General features: G+C 41.4%; 2 protein-coding genes and 1 long non-coding RNA gene across 4 annotated transcripts; 2 read left to right on the top strand and 1 right to left on the bottom strand.

The window, feature by feature from the left end:
* The first annotated feature begins 3,237 nt into the window (after positions 1-3,237).
* On the top strand, positions 3,238-11,358 carry panx2 (pannexin 2). The gene is made up of 6 exons (XM_010736898.3): positions 3,238-3,367; positions 5,359-6,054; positions 7,295-8,400; positions 8,639-8,774; positions 9,334-9,519; positions 10,016-11,358. Exons 2-6 carry the CDS (start codon positions 5,826-5,828, stop codon positions 10,333-10,335), a joined length of 1,977 nt encoding a protein of 658 aa, XP_010735200.2. The 5' UTR covers positions 3,238-3,367; positions 5,359-5,825; the 3' UTR covers positions 10,336-11,358.
* On the bottom strand, positions 8,327-12,162 carry LOC113744198 (uncharacterized). 2 transcript variants are annotated; one of them, XR_003461354.1, is made up of 4 exons: positions 11,365-12,162; positions 9,211-9,335; positions 8,650-8,762; positions 8,327-8,438 (listed from the first exon to the last, which is right to left on the bottom strand). It is a non-coding gene; the product is annotated as an uncharacterized LOC113744198 (long non-coding RNA). The 2 variants fall into 2 exon arrangements; XR_003461355.1 differs by lacking the exon at positions 9,211-9,335 and having other exon boundaries at positions 11,365-12,161.
* Positions 12,163-12,244: 82 nt separating this feature from the next.
* On the top strand, positions 12,245-19,408 carry trabd (TraB domain containing). Its single transcript, XM_010736897.3, has 10 exons — positions 12,245-12,336; positions 12,883-12,923; positions 13,243-13,312; positions 13,825-13,991; positions 14,265-14,405; positions 14,836-14,946; positions 15,055-15,194; positions 16,215-16,387; positions 16,985-17,081; positions 17,200-19,408. The coding sequence occupies exons 2-10, from the start codon at positions 12,900-12,902 to the stop codon at positions 17,369-17,371; spliced, it is 1,095 nt and encodes a 364-aa protein (XP_010735199.3). The 5' UTR covers positions 12,245-12,336; positions 12,883-12,899; the 3' UTR covers positions 17,372-19,408.
* The last annotated feature ends 55 nt before the right edge of the window (positions 19,409-19,463 follow it).

Genomic DNA, 19,463 nt, shown 5'->3' with positions numbered 1-19,463 from the left:
TGTCAGGTAGAGAATTTTTGTTTTGTTTCTGATGAAAATATTGTCATAGATAATGCTTTGAGCACTTTGCTTGATGTCTGTTTTGTGTTTACATATATATATCTATATATATATATATATATATATATATATATATATATTATATATATTATATTATATATATATATATATTATATATATATAATATATATAAAATTGTTGCCTACTTACTGTAGTGTAGAGAGAGGTGTTATTCGACCTGGACGTTGAACCATATTCTGTACACTTTATGTGCAGTGAACAATCATGTTAATCAATGATCAGTCTTCTGAAATGTCTGAGCACTTCAGCCTAAACAAAAAACTCACAAAATGTTAGGATGTCTCGAGATATCCAAATTTGTTCAACACAATACATGGATGTCACTGAATTTATTTTGGATTTTACAGATATTGCATATTTTGTCGATGGGTCATTGTTGTACTGTAGGATGAAAAGGATGTCAGTTTGAACTGTATAAACATGCATTCAAGACATCCAACTCAGTTTATTGTGTCTTTTTCTTTTCTTTTCAATTGTTTGTATCCTTACATAGAGATTGCACATCTTGTGTCTTAACTATAAAAAGCACAAGCAAGCACAAAAAAATGCAAGTCTGATCTTAATTGTTTGTTTTTTACAGAATTACTTTTTTTTGATGAAATTATGAAAAGTAAATGTTGCATAATTGCTAACACACAATAAAAATAAAGTATGTCCCTTGTGAGGGCTGATTCAGGCCAAATCAGGCGGTGAAAATGCAAGGTATTGCATTTAGGTTGTAGTGGTGCGGGCCGCATGCCAAAATAAAAACACAGCCACCTGTGTTGAAGAAGTTGAGCCAAATTCAACAAATTCAGCTTTTAGGAGCAACACAACTTGACACCATACTGCAATAGTCAATCGGACAATCAGACTTGTCGCACTAAAATGTCATTAAAACTGAGCACTATCCAGGTGGAGTTCATGAACTAAACTAGAGAAAGAGAGAGACAGACAGCAGTGGTTGAATGACATAGGCAGTGAATAAGAGAGAGGGAGCTCTGATAGCGAGAAAGTTGATGAATCAGAAAAATGTTAAATTGTTTTCTCATTGCTTCATAGAGGTTCCATCCACCATAAATAAACACAATGAAAAGCCCAGCACAAGCCTAACTTCGGTGCACAATTTGCTGCAATGCCTGATTTGGTCTCAGACAGGGCTTCTGTACGTATCTATCCTCTGATACTTTGCTGGATGTATGTTGCTATTTTATTCATTGCAGATTTCTTCCCAATATTCATCAATATTTTGTGGTAGTGGTTGTTTTACAAGTTAATTAATAGATAATTGCAGACTCATTATTAACAGATGTAAAAAGTTTTAACTGAAATTCTGTAGAGTTTAGAAAAATTAAACGTTTCTCATCAGCTGTAAGTAAATGTGTGTATAAGTTTTATGCCTATTTTGACACTAAACCTGCATCCAAAAATAACTTTCCAGGCAATATTGTTCAGTTATGAAGCTATTTTTACCATGTCAGGCCATGATGTATAGACTATGGACGATTTATATTTGTATATGTGTTTACAGGAAAAAGAAAATGCAACCCCTGCTTTATTGTTTGTAAATGAGGATGGTGTTCTCATTACTTGTGCACTCTAATGCATTGATACTTTGCTTATTGACTTAATTTCCTTACTCCTTTAATTTACTCCCAACCCTCCGTCTGTGTTAGACACTGCACATGATATATTCCTATTTACAAAGAGTCATTTCCCTCCCTTACATTAAAGATTAAACCTCAGTGATGACACACACATAACATAGTGCAAGACTGTAATGCCTGTTAACTGTTTACTACATCTGTACACTCTAATGCCAAATATACAGCTGTTGTGCTATAAAGTCTATTGTTGTGATACCTGCATGTCGTAGAGTTAATTCAACTACTGTGTGTTTTAGCATTGAGGTCATGGTTAATTTTAGTGTACTGAACTGCAGAGGTGCAGAGGACAAAAAGTTAACCTTCAATATAGTGCAGTCCAGCTATGACCTCAATAATAAACATACACCTTTCTGACAATGTCTGCAAAAACTAAATATTATACATTTCAGTGCAAGATTGTACAGATGAGTGTATCTCTAAACACATTGGGACAGTAAGGGAAGGATATGTTGTTGTTTTTTATTTAGGGGGATGCATTATTTTGCATTCTTTGCACCACCTTGAGAGGAAGCTGCATCACATCTGAGACATGAACATCACCAAGATCTCTGCAACGATGCTGAGAGAGAGAGCGAGAGAGAGAGAGAGAGAGAGAGAGAGAGAGAGAGAGACTATATTTGGTAGCAGACGTAGTGAGGTGCGGCTTCCCTAACCGGTGGAAACCGGCTTGAAGAACACTGACTTGTGGCTCGACCGGCTGACGAACATCGGGAGCGCGCAAGCTCACACCACCACACGAATCCCCACAGAGGAGCAGAGACTGCTGGAGGCTTCAAACAAACTTAACCATGTGGTGCGGAAATTAAAAGATAACGTCTCTTCATGTTTTATGCTTCCCTATAAGATCTCTTTAGATCTTCACATGCAAATATGCAGTTGCAAAAAGCTCTACTTGATTTCAAACTTTGAGTAGTTTCCCTCCACTGTATGATCCCCTAATGTGGATGATGCTGGATGTAGAAGAGGATGCTCGCCACACCCAGTGAATTTGAATGACAGACATGTTTCCCCATTTGTTGCTTGCACGTGTCTGTGGCCAATCCCACAATAACAGATGATGGGCAGCCTGAATAAACCTATCAATAGGAAAGTAAAAGCCTGACAGTGCCTTGTAGTTAGGTTGTAGACTGACTGGTAGCCGGTGTGTAGTCATCCAATTGGACTTATTTAGCCAAATCTTACCTAAATGACTGGTCTCAAACGTGACTTTTTACATCCCAAGAATATTTATGGTATTTGAACACCACTGTAACATTTATATATTAATCTACATCTGTTATATTCGAATGTTAAACCTCCACATATTGATTCCTGCAGCATAATTTCAGCATCTCTGCTTACACAACACCTGTCCTTGTGAACCACGGAGGCGCTCATTCTGCGCGCACTGCGCGGATGAACGTGAGGTGATGTGATGAACTAGAGAATCTTTAATGCGTTATCTCATCGTCCCTTGTTTCTGAGGGAGAGGCAGGCCAGGGGAGGGGGAGAGAGGAGAGGAGAGGAGAGGAGAGGGGTTGGACGGGAGGGGAGCTGGGGGGGAAAAGGCGGAACAAACCGGTGTGCTCGGATACATGCTGTAGCTGCTCGCCCGCACTGCAGATTAACTCTTACCGTGCCGGGAGATGCAGCGAGACATGGTGAGTGGATTTTTTGTTTGTTTTTGTTGTTGTTATTTTGGTACCCCCCCTCCTCCTTCAGTGCATGCACATGGCTCAGCCGTGTGGCTTTTCCGGTGCTAGTCTTTCTCAGTGGACAGGTAGACAGCTGATGCAGGTATTGAGACTCTCCTCAAACACACACAGAAACAGAGCAGCACACACACTCTCACACACACTCTCATCGCCACAGTTGGTGTTTTGTAGCTCGTCTTCTCTGGCTGAATATTCGGGGAGCTATCCGCTACTCAGGTGCTGAAACGGCTCGGCATCTGCATGCAGCTGCGGCTCACTGCAATGCAATGTCTCTGATGGAAGTGTGCTTTTTCCCCGGGTTGCTATTCTCCCAGTGTCCCGGACTCCAACAGGAGACAGCAGTGAGAGGCATCCTAGCTCAACATGAGCTAACTAGGACATAATGATCTCCTCACCCTGATGAAATGTTCCTGCGGTGTTCCCATGGGGACTTAGTGATGAGTCAAAAGTGAGGAAACAGTACTTTCTATGTCACTGTTACTATAAAATTCTATTTCTTTGTCTGCGTTAGTTATCTGGTCTGCTGTGTTTTTCTGAATGTCTGAAAACAAGTGTCAGATCACTGAAAGTTCTTCCCTCTTCAACCATCATCTAATTCACAATGAATGAATGAATGGCACTCCTCTCCTTCACATCCTGGCGCTTAGCTCTGTCTCTTTGTAGCCGGCTGTACTGGTCACAGCCAAAGCGGGATGCTGTAGTAGCCAAAGAATGTGGGATTTCCCTCTCTAAACACTGGTAGCATTGCCCAACTGAAGGGCATTATCTGTTGGACTGGAGCAGTGCCAGTGGATCACAGACAGCAGTGCAGCCTCTCAGTGAGCACCGGAAAATGTGTTGCTGCCTCTTTAAATTTAAATTATGCAAAGTTTATTTGCCTTCTTACTTGAGACAGTGTTTGAGGATAAAGATAAAGTTGCCCTGATTGTCACCAGGCAGTGTAAAATCTGTACTGTATGTTATGTTGGGACATCCGCTTCTTGTACAGTTACGATATGTAGCCTTGAATAATGTTCTCTGATAATATTTCCCCTCCTTATAATCTTTCTCATCATGTGGATAAGAGCTGACCAGAGTACGTTAAATTGCCCCTTATACTCATGACGCTGCAGTCTCAAGCTTACAGTTCCCGAGATATTAAGTATACTTTCCGGCCCTGGACTGGAGGACTTGGCTTTTAAGGATTTCATAAATGAGCTGTGTGTTTGCATAATGACGGGAAAGTGAGAGGAGGGCAGAGGGAGTAACAGAGAGAGAGAAAGAAAAAGTGGAAAAGAAGAGGTAGAGCAGGAGGATTGTTGATGGAAAGGGGTGATGTATTCACATTCCTCTCGAAGGACGTTCACATAACCTTCAAGTGAAATGAGCATGCAGCAGGCACCAACTCAACCCTGCACGATTACTGTACACGCATAGTCACTGAAACACTCAGACACACATGACAAGACATCCCACTGACAAGTGTCTGGGTTCACCTGACACCCCAGAGTGGAAACGCTGTTCCACAGAGATAATGACCACCAGAAGAGGGGAGCAGAGTCAGTGTTCATGGAGATAAGGTTGTTCATTTCTCAAGACAAATTGAACATTTGTCAGAATTGCTTCGTATATTCTGCTTTTAATCAATTTCAGTTTAGCTCCTCAGAGAATAAATGTCCTTTAGCGTCCTTGTTCAACCAGAGGCAAATGTACCCCTCAAAGGTAAACACATTCACACGCTCCACTGGTTACAGATTGGGGATTAGTCGTCCTCAGCCACATGACTGCATTATAGAGGATGATAGATGGGAACAGAGAGCTTTCTTGAAGACGGTGTGAGACAATGCAAATTCACACTACGGCTTGTTTGAAAGATGGTTGCACTAATTCATTGTACTGTTCTTAGTTTTATAAAATGTACACACTGTACCACCCTAATTTGGTCATCTGTCTTTCAGGAAAGGATTGGTCAGAGCTGCTCCTGACTGGAGCTCACAGAACAACTCTTCAGCCAGCAGCCACTCTCCCTGGGGATTGCAAGGACGCCTCCTAAACTCAGCTCATTCCTCAACCTGCCACACTGTGTGCGAGGACTGAGGCCAGACACTGTTGAGATGGGACAAAACTCAGGGATGCACGCAGAAGAGAGCGAGCGAGTGGTGTCCTTCTGAACATTATGTCTGTACTTTTAAAAGTGAGGAGCTGTGGGAAACTGTAGAAAACTCAGACCTCTTAAGAACACAGGCCACACAGTATGACCTGCTTCTTTCCCACACATGGTGACAGGGGCTGAAGGGGCACACATTCGTGTGTGTATGTGCCAGTGTATCACACTGTGTTGAGGAGTATTTAAGTACAGCAGGGAGTGTCTGGTTTCCTTTCCAGCCCAGAGAGAGGTTGTAGTGTGTGCGGACTTGTGTTCCGGATGCAGAACATCCTCGATCAAAACTTAGACATGGCCACAGCTCTACTCGCCGGTGAGAAGCTGAAGGAGCTAATCCTGCCTGGCTCCTCTCAGGATGAGAAGGGTGGGGCACTGGCCAGCCTCATGGTGCAGCTCAAACTGGAGCTGCCCTTTGATCGTGTTGTTACTATAGGGACGGTCATCATCCCCATCCTTTTGGTCACCCTTGTCTTCACAAGGAACTTTGCAGGTGAGACTTTTTGCCACTAGAGGGGGTGAACTGTTAAACTGTGAGTTACATAAGCACATGTTACTCCTCATATCACTTTTGACCAGGTTCAGTTTGTGACAGAATCTGGCTCAGGTCTGTAGAAAGTACACTTTGTTCTGATAAAGTAACAAAAAAAGTCACCCAGTTTCACCACAGGAATGTGATAAAAGCTAAGGGAGTTCATTCAAATGAGCTTGACCCGGTATATTTTGAGTTAGCCATGCAGTGCTTTTTGTCGTCTGTGAGATTAGGCAAGACAGAAAAAGAAACATTGACAAGTGCAGCGGAGGACACAGCGAGAGCTAGAGAGGCTAGAGAGACTTTGGAGACACACAAGGATGGATTACAGCGAGGGTGGAGAGGAAGGTGTTTGGTTAGAAGGAAAGTGTGGAAGCCGATGGATGGGAGAGTTGTTAGTTCATTGCTGAGTCAGACTCTCTGCATAGCAGCATTAACCATCTGGGACTAAGCGTTTAACTTTAGCAGCAGAAAGATGTGGGCGTTTAGACAAATTCTTCAGTATTTCCTCACTGGGGGTGTTTTATAATGATATTTAGGGCATTGCTAAACATTTTACATGACTCAGCACATCCTGCCCGCTGTGACTGTAACAAAAAAAATGCCATTGCAGATATTGTCTTAATTGCGAGTAACATAACATAAAAGAATAAATGAAGACTCTAAAAACATACAGAATGTATAAAAAAAGTATTCAGATAGCAAACGTTTGTGATATCAAATGTCAGTTCTAAAGATTAAAAGTGGACTTGCTGCAACCCCGAACCACTTACAGTTGCACTTAATCAACACTGAACTCATCGAGAGTTACTTTGACAGGGAGGAGTTTTCGCACTTCCTTTATCTAACCCGCAGAGACACTTCTTTCATTTCAAAAAACAGTGAGAGTATTATCAGAGACACACAGCACTGTGTGATAAACACATGAATGATTCTGAACGTTTCTCAGAGATACAGTATAAATAAAAATGACACAGAGGTCAGATAGATGTGAGATATCTCCTGAAGTTGCATTCACTGCAGTCAAAATATGCTCTGGTTTAGCCATATTATATTCAGCATTACTCGGTGTATAGTTTTACAGTACAATGGATGATTACAGCAGATATTTCAGGTATTTTTGCATTTTATTATGAGATATAATCATCCAACTTGTTAAGGTAATGTTTGGGCTTATTCTTTCTATCTGTTCTGCTTTCAGAGGAATCCATATACTGTTACACACCACACAACTTCACCAGGGACCAGGCACTGTATGCAAGAGGCTACTGCTGGACAGAGCTGCGGGATGCTGTACCTGGAGTGGAGTCTCACCTTTGGCCTTCACTATTTGAACACAAATTTCTGCCCTATGCCCTGCTAGCCTTTGCCGGAATCATGTACATTCCTGCTTTGGGCTGGGAGTTCCTTGCCTCCACTCGGCTCACTTCAGAGCTCAATTTTCTGCTTCAAGAGATTGATAACTGCTATCATCGAGCCGCTGAGGGCCGAGCCCCAAAGATTGAGAAGCAGATCCAGTCCAAAGGACCTGGCATAACTGAGCGAGAGAGAAGGGAGATCATAGAGAATGCAGAGAAGGAGAAAAGTCCAGAGCAGAACTTGTTTGAGAAATATTTGGAGAGACGAGGCCAAAGTAACTTTCTGGCTAAGCTTTACCTGGCACGCCACCTGGCTATAATCTGCCTCAGTTCCATCCCCATTTCCTACCTGAGCGCCTACTATGCCCGCCAAAGGCAGAATGAGTTCACCTGTGCACTGGGTGAGCCCCCAGATGTTAGCAGCTATGCAGAGCTGAAGCTCAGGGTCAACTGTAAGCTGCCTGCTGTGCAGTTGCAGCGCATCATGGCAGCGGTAGATATTGCTCTGCTCTGCACCATGAACCTCATCATCCTGCTTAATTTACTGCACTTGTTTGTGGTGCGCAAGTCCAACTTTGTATTTGATAAACTGCATAAAGTTGGTATCAAAACACGGCGACGCTGGCAGAAGTCTCAGTTCTGTGATATCAACATCTTGGCCATGTTCTGCAATGAGAACAGGGACCACATCAAGTCGCTCAACCGGCTGGACTTCATCACCAACGAGAGTGACCTAATGTATGACAATGTGGTCAGGCAGCTGTTGGCTGCGCTTGCACAGTCCAACCATGATGCTACACCCACTGTGAGGGACTCTGGGATACAAACACTTGATCCCAATATGGATCTTGGAGTGGGAGAGATGGGTGGGGAGCCGCTGGTCATCAAACGACCCCGCAAGAAGATTAAATGGATCCCAAGTTCAAATCCTCTTCCTCAGCCATTCAAGGTAAGACAGCTGCCTGGGAACAATTTCAATATCTCCAGCTGAAATCAAAATTGAAATGAAATTCATTTAGCATCAATAACAGAAGAAGTAGAAACAGATTAGTACACTACAAGAACTGTTCATATCAACATGGACTGTGTGCAACCACACTGTAGTTTGACCTACACACTGGTCTTTAAACTGTTGTTTAAGTCATGATTTAACGGCACCTTTTTGTGTTTTCTGTGCTTTTGTATAGGAGCCCCTTACCATGACACGTCTGGAAAATAACACCAAGCCTGAAAAACCCAAACCAGTCAGACGAAAGACAGTGGCAGACAACTTCATTGCACCACTTCTGGATACCAAGAGCACACAACATCCTGCAATAAAAGGTATGGAGTACTATAAACAGTAAGTATGTGCTAATCAATATTCTATTGACAGTATCGATTGACAATATGTGAAAGGGTTTCCATCTAGTGACAAACCCACAGAACCTAACTTTTCAGTTTTCTTCAGCTTTACGGAACTTTTTAGCATCTAATTGTCTTGGTTCAATTTCACAGCTTTCATCAACACTGAGTTCCCAGACTGTCCCCAGCAGCTTTTTTTAGGGAAAAGGCAAAGTAAGCAACTAGCTAAAGAGCATGTATCTGCTAAAGAGCAAGATACTTTTCATAAGAGTTGGTGGAGACAAAAACAGAGCTAAAACAAGAGTGATTATTTGATTTACACTCGCTAGGTAGGCAGAAAGACGACTTCAAATGACTGCTAACGTTACTGTGTCTCTGCTGAATTTGTAAATAAGCTTATTGCGAACATGCTCACCCTGTCAGTTTTCTGCAGTGATGGTGCGAATGCTGTGTTGGCTTGTTTCAAGAGGTCAGACAATCAGTGCAGGCGGGTTCTTTGGATAGATGACTAAGTCCGATTTTTCTTTTCTGAATGCAGATCTAAGTGGGATGGAGAAAAAGCACACTCGCAACTTCTCTCTGGATGTCCACCCATACATGTTGACCATTCGAAAGCCCAAGGTGGAGGCCACAACCACAGAACCTCTACCCACAGAGCACAACATGGATACAGTGTACCTTGAAGGCACACACACTATTGTTCATGTGTCTGGCGCAATTACAGGTAAGCCTGGTATCTCCTTTGCTCTTGCTCTTACTTGTTCATGTCACATATTCACATATAAAGAATTTACCAGTATTAGCTAAGAGACAAATGCAGCATCCCATCTCATCAAGCCGTAGCTTGCATATACCTACAGTCACAACCTGGTCCAAACCGTGGGCATGATTATTTACAGTCTGTTGTTTTATCTGGTAAATTCCACTTGTTTAATATGTATTGTTTATTGCTAATGCCACCTTTCATAGTGGCTAATCAGTCTTAGAATATTCCAGCTGAAACAAATACGATCTGTCTTGGCAATAAAACACAATAAAAAAAGAGTATAAGCTCTCAGTTAGAGCTGAATGCGTGCTCCAGCTTGTTAGGCTACACCATGACTCTCAGAGTCTCCCAGTGTAATTATTGCTGACCTTTTTTTAGAAGTAGACACACTGCCTATACTGACTTTCTCCTCTCTTCCTCCACCTTGTGTTGTATTTCCTTCCTGTCTCCTTAGAAACTAAAGTATGCTCTCCAGAATCTACCAACACTGCCTTTTCTACAGTCACCCTGCCCACCACTACTTACGTCAATGGCGTGAGCCCGAACCCTCCCTCCAGTGAGGACGCCCTCAGCCCAAAGTCCTCTCCACCTCTGACGGAGCCACTCACCCAGACAGAAAACCCTGAGCATCCACCACCACCCCTGACCAGGGCCCCTACACACCAGCTCCTGAGTATACGTCACACTCTCTTTGAGGAGGAAGAGGACGAAGAAAATCGCAGAGACAGACTGGCAGAGAGACCTGGGGAGCTCATCGCCGCTGGGGAATGTTGAAGAACAAGAAGAGGAGGAATGCTGACTGAAGATTTCTTTCCCCTAACACTACACTCTGCACACATGGCCACCATGTCAACCACCTCCTATCAACAGTCACCTCTACTCTTGAAATTAACTCACCCACTCCTGTGATTGCTGGATTGGGCAGAAATTGGACAATGAGAAAGCAAATGACTATTAGATGGGAATGTGATTCAGAGAAGAGCAGACAAAAGCTTGTGTATTTGATAATGTTGACCAGAGTATTACTGTAGGAAATGATGTCCCATTCATGTCTCAGGATGACTGTGTACAGCTAAACACCCTCCAATGAAACCAGCAGTGATATAATAATTCTACAGGGTGCTGCGGTACAGGATAAAACAGCTATATTGAAAAAGGCCTCATGAAAATATGAGTGGGAATGAGTGAGCTTTCTAAAAAAAAAAGGAAAAAAAGCTACCTTAGAGATGCATATCTGCAAAAGGGGACTGTTTTATGGCTTCAAACAAAATGTATTTTAAACACATATGATAACGCTTAGTCCCTTTATCCCAATAGCCAAGTAGAAACGTAGCTCACGCAATACAGTTGTTGCGATCTGCACAATTAATATGCAAAAGATCACAATATATTTGTGGCAATAATGTATGCGCTTACAGCATCATATTTCACAAAATGCTATAGGTGTATTAGACACTGTATATGACTCAGTGTTTGTGGGGTGTTTAAAATATAGCACACTTTTCATGGCTTTATCATTGATATTTCACCATTGATTAGGAATGTGTATCAGAGCTTGACTCGACTATATTTGCACGTCACTAATAATAGGCAAATTGGCATATCATATAAAGGAGCAGCAAAAGAACAGACATGCAGTGAGAGCGTGGCATTGCGAGGTGACGTGTGACTACGATATTGCTCAGATTTGTGTGATATCTGTGAGATCTAGTAAAGAAAAAAAAGAAAAAGGCAGTGATGTAGGTGTTTTCTCCTTGAAGACATTATTAGCAGCTCCAATATGATGAATGGAGCTAGACTCACCAGTAAAGTATATGACTTTTGTGTTCTGCTGGCTTCTTGTCAGAGTGCTGTGACGTGAAGTGATAGATGTTGAATCGTTCCTCACTGGATGGTTTATTACGTGGATTGTCATCCGCTGTCTCGGGACACGATCTAAATTTCTTTCAGTAGCTCTGCCCTGTCTCCCATTGTGCAAACATCCACTATGGAGGAATGAGTAGTTAGAATAGTTGGTCTGTTATTTGTAGAAAAAAAAAAACATGGCATATAAGGTATGTTAGCACTTTCACAGGGAACAAGTGAGTGGACAAGAGGGACTGGTGCCTACCACGACCTCTCCATACACATTTCTTGCAGCTGCATACATGATTTCAGGAACTTCAATAAAGAAACTCTCTGCACTGACTTTCACACCAATATGACATCTACTGTAGAAGACAACAGTGCTGTTGAGGTGACTCTCTACAGTATAGGCAGACCTACGCACACTACACTCATCTGTTGTCATCTTGTGATGGGGAGACCACTTCCTTTATCTTTTGGTGGAAATAACAAACGAACCGTTTCATCGTCATGACACAGGTTGGCTCAAAATCCCCACGTTAGACTACTCAAGCACACTGAATGCATCCAAAAGCACTTTAAGACTTGTAGCACGAGTGTGTGTGAGAGCATGTTATATGTTGTAGCACAGCTCTGCTTAGATCTGACCTTCTGTGTAGATTTTCACATTTGAAGTAAATCTCTCACAGTCTTAATGCTAGTGAACAGGTGGAGATAAACACGACTTTGGTTGTACTGTGTGAAATGTTATAATGACAAATAATAATAATGATAATAATAATAAAAACATTTTCATAAAAAACAAAAAAAAAGCTCCCAATGATCAATGACTACATGTACCATGATGCACTGCGGCTGTCAGTTTGAGCCGAGCGCTGTACTGCTGTACTGGCGAAGAGCAGCACACTAACATACGGGCTGGCTTGCTTGGTAAGTTGTTCGCATTTGTTTTTAGACAACCATCGTCTTTATTACCAAATGTGTTGTACTTGGTGTTGGCGGCATGTGTTGTGAAATTATTCAGTCATAACGTGTATGATTTGATGAAATCCTTACCGGGTCTTGCTAGCCTACGTTAGCTTGAGTTAGCTGTTCTCATCATCCGGTAGCTAGCCGGATCGATGATTTTTTTTTTTTAGCAGTCCCGTACCTGGAAGTAACGTTAGCTCATTTGTAAAGCAGCCTCCGGCATGACACTTCTTTTTTTTTCTTTTTTTAGCTCTTGTGTTACGTTATCTCGTCTTAAGTCGCAGTGACAGCCTCGTAAATGTCTAATTATGCTCGTAAACCTGTTAAAGTCGTCACTTTGTGTTATTAACGTCGGCGCTTTAACCGTTAGCCGCGTCCGTTGCCGTTCCACTTTAAGCAACGTCAGCAGTCAGTGAACGCAGCAGTTATCTGTCAGTGAACGTCTCACCGTCAGTGAACGCCTCACCGTCAGTGAACGTCTCACCGCTGTCTTCGTCCCCCCCTCAGCTTTCAGTGCTTCAGACATGGATCAAGACAACAACTCGGAGGTTTGTAACAGTTACGTACTTGTGTGTTTGTGTGAGAGAGGAGATGTTTTGCCAGATGTGCTGCTCGCTCTGGGGTGAGGAGACACACTGGGCAGCTCTGAGAATGAATGATAGTAGTAGTCTGTGTGTATATATTAAAAAAAACATCTTATTGTTGCTAATTTCTTTAAATGGTTTAAACTTAATTTACCTAATCATGTGCAATCAGCCTGTCTTTCTCAAACCGGCTTGGCTTTGACAGGAATAATCCCTTAATCTTAGGGTGATGCAAATATGCCTTGTAAAATATGTTTTGCTGTTTTTTTTTAATGTCTGGCAGGATGAGTCAGTTGGTGCATCAGAGGATCCTTCAGAAGAGGAACTCCCTCCTTGTATACCTCCAGGACTCTGTACGTTGTTCTTTTCTTTTTCTTTTTATAAACACAGTGTGTATGTTGTATTTCGTCAGAAAGTTGTTGCAACGCCTCTTTTTTTTCCCCCTACATGTTATGTATAATAGAAAAAAGTGCAACATTGTCTGAGACTAGACAGCTCATTGACTGTATAATTGCAGCAGCCTTTTTTGTTGCTAATTTAAATCCACGTGGCGCAATAATACTCTGTACAAGAAACGGATTAATGTTGCAACAGTTAGATTATCGTAGTATAATTACACATCGTGCCCCTAAGAATGAAGGTTTTACTTCGTTACATGGTTTTAACCAGATTGTAATTATTTTCACTAGTTTTTAAAGTCAAAATATCAAAGTTAGATAATTCAGTTTTGGGTAGAGGACATGCAGAATTTCTGATAGCCACAGACCACAATGTTTCTTTCCTTTTTAATATATCATAGATATATTAAAACATCAGATACTTATTTTTCCTTTTGAATTTTTCTAACTTTGTCGTTCCTGCTTAGCCGATGGTGAAACAATGGAGATGCTCTGGCAGTTGCGATCCCAGCGTCGCCAGTCGTCCCCTGAGCTTCCAGAGACAGTGACTTGTCTTACTGCCCCTGATGGCAGCCTCCTGTACCTGGTGGGCACTGCCCATTTCAGTGACAGCAGCAAAAAGGATGTGGCCACGGTGAGCCGCTGAGAACAGGATTTTTACAGTCTACTTTTTCACTGACACCTCTTTAAAACTGTGATACGCTGTGAATTGTCAGTGAAACAATGGAGTAATACTGTGAATGTGGAGAAGTGCTGCAGAGTAGCACCTTGAAATGATGACTGTTCTTGTCCTAACTTCCTCTCTCACTGCTCATTTGCCCTTTGTCTGTCTTGTACCCTCTTATGCTCTCTCTCTGTTTCTTATCTTACTTACCCACGGCTCTCTCTCTCTCTCTCTTACACAAAGACGATTCGCGCTGTGCAGCCAGACGTTGTGGTGGTGGAGCTGTGCCAGTACAGGGTGTCTATGCTGAAGATGGACGAGAATACACTGTTGAGGGAAGCCAAAGACATCAACCTGGATAAGGTTCAGCAGGCCATCAAACAGGTGTGGATTTCAGAATGGTTGGGAATGAACAATGATGGTAGTGTGAAAACAGCGAGAGAATATAAAATGGAGAGGAGTAGAAAGGGTAACAGTACAACAAAGACAGTGAGGGAGCTGTTTATTCTGAATAAGGCAGTAATGGAGTTTAGGCTCTTATCCTATGATGGGCAGAAAGCTAAGCTAAGGGGATTGCAGCATGTCCTTGTTGTTAATGGACGAATAAACATCACCGATGTATGATGGACAAACAGGATTAGGTGTCAGTAAAGAGATTTTAGTCTATTCTGCATTTGTGTTGTAATTTTTGTTTTCTCTTTTTGGTTTTCCACAGCTTTGGTTATATAAATCCATAAAACGGATTTAATGAATAGCCGCTGAATGCACATCTGTGTTTTTATGAACGCTTCTTTCTGCCCTCTGTGTTTGACAGAATGGACTGATGTCCGGCCTGATGCAGATCCTCCTGCTTAAAGTTTCCGCACACATCACGGAGCAGCTGGGCATGGCTCCTGGAGGAGAGTTTAGAGAAGCCTTCAAAGAGGTAAAACACACAGAAAAGAAGTTGAAGAAGGAAAAAAGATCACTGATAGTTTCAGTTTTTTTATTTTTTATTTTTTTACGTATTGTTGATTTTCTTCTCTGCACACAGGCTGGACGGGTGCCATTCTGTAAATTTCACCTTGGGGACAGGCCGATCCCTGTGACGTTTAAGAGGGCCATTGCTGCTCTCAGTCTGTGGCAGAAGGCCCGTCTGGCATGGGGTCTTTGCTTTTTGTCAGACCCAATCAGGTATAAGCTCACCTTAGTCACTTTATGTCATACCACACAGTGTTGCAAGACTGTCTTTCTTATTACACCCGAGATGTACTGTATTTTATACTGGATTCAGAAATATACATGTCCCGTGATTATCCACATGATCGGTATGCCCTTAACCGGATACTGTACATTGCTACTCACCTGACCCAAGAATGTGGATACTGCTAGATTTTGGAGGGAAATGAGAGATCTCATTGAGCAGAAAGTATTTTTGGACGGATGGGTTACTGTGCTCACCAGATGGATTAGAAACTGAGAGGTGGAGGAGGTTTCCATTTTGTTTAAAAGTTTAAAAGGGTAAAGAAAAAGTTATAATAGTTGTAATAATTTTGAGTTGTAATAAAAAGTTAGATATTAAATAATTATGAAATGTGAAGATAGCAAACATTTAACGTTGGACAGTTTTTGCCTGGGAAAAAATGTTGTAACAGTGTGTGTGAGCATCTATCTGTCGATCTGTGTGTTCTATTTTAAACTCGGGAATGTGCGCCCACACACATTTTCCAGAGTACATTCAACTCTGCCAATTCTTTAAACGTCCTGTGTCTTTGAGATCTGACTGGAAGCTTTCTGCAGCAAGTTATTGTGTGTTCATCTTTGAATATCTCTTGGATTGGTTTGAGCCTTAAAATGACTCTTAAAGCTTAGAAGTATGTTTTGAAAGCTACTTTTTCAGGCAAATCTCACAGCCTTAAAAAAAAAAAAAGCTCACCATTCACTAGAGACATGCTCCAGTTTAGTGGCTGGATCTTGGATCTTTTGCTTTTGTATCGTAAACAGTAAAAAATAACAGTTTTCACCTTACAAAAAAGACGTTTTTTGTTTTGATAAAGACTTTTAATAGAAGACCTAAAAGCCCTAAAAATGTTTCAAAAACAAACCAAAAAAAAATTTGAGAAAAAATATCTTAGGCTACTGTATATACAGCTGTCATAACCAAGATACTACATGATCAGCAGCAACTGTGTTTGAACTCTGTTGTGTGTTTAGTAAAGAGGACGTAGAGAAGTGCAAACAGAAGGACCTGCTGGAGCAGACCATGTCAGAGATGATCGGCGAGTTTCCTGCTCTCCACCAGACCATCGTGGCTGAACGAGACATCTACCTCACGCACACGCTCCGCCAGGCTACACGCTGTGTGGAGGCCCCCTCTAATGCCCAGAGTACGTATTACACTGTTAATATATATGCATATAGTAGTCTTATGTTTTCCCATTTTCATTTTATTGTTTTATACATACATTTCTTATTGTAACTGAACATTAATTCATTTTAATTTTGTTTTCTAAATGTATTGTCAGAATTGCATTCCTTTGCCTGAAGTTTTACTTTAGTCAACTTACTGTGCATATCTGTCATCAAATTTGTTTCTGAATTGTTGCGTAATTCACCGACCACTAATGATAATGTGGTTTGAATGCTACAGAGTTTGTGGAAATGCTTAGTCATATTATATACGAAAAGGGTCACATTTAAGACTATATTTCACAGAAACATTGGGGCTTTTTTTACAGTTTTTCTCTGCTTACAAGCAGATTCTGCATCGTCTGTCCTGACCACAGAAATGAACGCTTTGTAAATCATGCTGTACTTTGTTTAATAGTGCGTTTGATCTGGTTAAAAAAAGGGAGAATCCAGACATTCAGAACTTGTTCATCTGTCATTTATACTGGAATCTATCTTGATTACATTTTTAAAATATGCTTTAAAGTGATGGTCAAGAGATAACCTGTGCTTTTCATTTTATTACTTCTGTGTAGAAGTGCCTGCTGTGGTGGTGGGAGTTGTAGGGATGGGTCATGTCCCTGGCATAGAAAGAAACTGGGAGAAGCAGCTCAACATTAATGAAATCATGAGGTATGTTTGTCTTGTTTTTTAAAACGATACATCACAGAAAGTCAGTAATCAAAACTTTAATTGTGTCTTGACCGTTCCACAGCTGCTCATACAGTATGCCTGTGTGTCTCTTCCTCAGTGTTGCACCTCCCTCACGTTTTGGCTGGGTGTTGTGCACTGTCATAAAGGGTGTCATGATGGGAATGCTGGGATACGCCTGCTACCGTGCTGGAGGGGGTTTGGGCAGAGCCCTGCTGTCTTTACCTGCGGTCCAATCTTTAATGGAAACTCTGCGGCCACCCCCTGCTTGACACCCACTGGTCCTCTCCGAGCCATCAGTGACACGACCGTTGATCTCTTAAAACAATGCATCTATCACCAATGGCCTTAAAAAAACAGGAAGTGAGGCTGGAGGAAATTTTTCACCAGCCCACACGATGAACTAACAAGGACCTCAGGGAGTTAATAGCCTCCCACCTCGTATTGATGTCCCTGTAGACGCAGCAGGGCCGTACTGCCAAAGAAACCATGACAGTACTCTTTGTCTTCTTTCATATTTTGTGCAAATCCTGCATTTTGTAAGGTTTACAAATGCCAGTAATTCCTTTTTGAACAGATTTACAGTTTTCCCCTTCACCATTCCTTTAAATAACTTAGAGTTTTTATTTGACAGTATCATTGGAGTCACCTTCAGTCACCTGCCCTGATATGACTGAGCCGTTTTCCTAGAGGCACACTTTTCTATCGCTGTCTCCTCCTCTTCCAGTGCCAACCAGCACTTTTGGTAAATGGCCCACTTCAAGTCCAGCACTTTATAAGAGACTGGTAGAGTCTTGTACTGTACATGCAGCCTATGGGGAGGGAAAAGAAAGTGAAACATCAAGTCATAAATATAATAAACGCACCACAAAAATATAGTCATATAGGAGCTCTTTAGGAGGAGGTGCGCCATGATGTGAGGTTAAAACATCTGCTGTTTGAAGTGCATATTCTTCAATACTCACATACAAGATTAGACAAAGACAAAACTTATTTCCCACATGCACAGTCCTGCCCACATCAACAGACAAGTGCCTCATATTGCAGCAGTAAGGGCTAATGGTGAACTCAATGAATGGCAAAAATGTGTGTTATATGCATCTTACACATACAAACAAATGGTCAATGCAAGTTTCTAATATTCTGTCTTATATAATGATATGATAGGCTTCTTTTATAAATACCGTTGCCCTGAAAATAGATTGTAGTTTGTGTTGTCTTGGTTTCAATTGAAACGGTACCACAGCCCCTTCATTTTACAGTCACACACACATTCAACAGAAACCCGACAGAGGACAGTTTTTAATGTGCCTCAGAGGGAGCAAAGCATTAATCTTGTATTTGTATTTGACATTGGCTTGAACTGGCTCCACCTCTTGAGTAAAAGTCCATACCGGACACAAAAGTATGCATCTTGTACAGAAAACCATCTCTTAACACCTTCACATGAGAACGTCTGTAATTCAGCGCACCAGCTGCTTGTACTATGATATATGCATTATCAGCTGATTGTAAAATGGCGATTGAGATGATGAATAGGCAGTTGGTTTTGTTTCATTCAGATTAAGGATTGAATGAAGGATTTCTCAGAGAAATTTGTTCTGGACTTTTGACGACTATGAGGAAAGCTGACAGTTTAGACTGGTCAGAATTGGGAGGTACAGCCTTACACTGCTATCACTGCTGCCTTTGACCATCAGATTGCCTCCTCTGCTGAGGCAATGACCTGTATCCACAGTACAGAGCCTCTTATTGCACCTTGAATTGGCTACATGACCTCCCTGGAGTATGTAGATGAGGTCCCAATAAATCCAACATTTTATTGAGATTTACATGGTTATAAAACAGTATTCCCCAATCTTAATTTTAAGTGATTTTATGTACGGTACTCTGTAATTATTTAGATGTATAATTAAGAAATATGGAAGGATTTACTGTCTCTAATTTGTTAAATGAAGCAGTGCCATTTCATCTTACAAACATAATGAAACCACTCGCAAGTTATCCACACACATTAACTCCGACGTCTTCCAATTGATAAACAGGTTGTCTTCAAGTAAGGAGGATATTAAAGAAGTGGTGAAAAGCTGTATTAAATCCTCTCAGACCATCAGCAGTATCATACAGTCAAACATGTCTCGCTCCCACATCATTTCCAAATGTTTAATCCGCTGTGTGTTTTGAGAATTGCCAAGAGAAAACTGTATGAAAGCTTGTATTTTACCCCCACACCCTTGTGTGGTACTGTCATTGTTACCCAAACCAAACATTAAATCCTAACTTCTGTAAGGAATTATTAAAAAAGTAAAGATAAGGTATATTTGCCTCCAAATATTATGTTTTTATAAACACTCTTGCAGTATA

The sequence above is a fragment of the Larimichthys crocea genome, chromosome XXI (assembly GCF_000972845.2).
Source record: "Larimichthys crocea isolate SSNF chromosome XXI, L_crocea_2.0, whole genome shotgun sequence".
Taxonomy (NCBI): domain Eukaryota; kingdom Metazoa; phylum Chordata; class Actinopteri; family Sciaenidae; genus Larimichthys; species Larimichthys crocea.
Note: the sequence above shows the minus strand (reverse complement) of the source record. Positions and strands in the feature narration are given on the sequence as shown.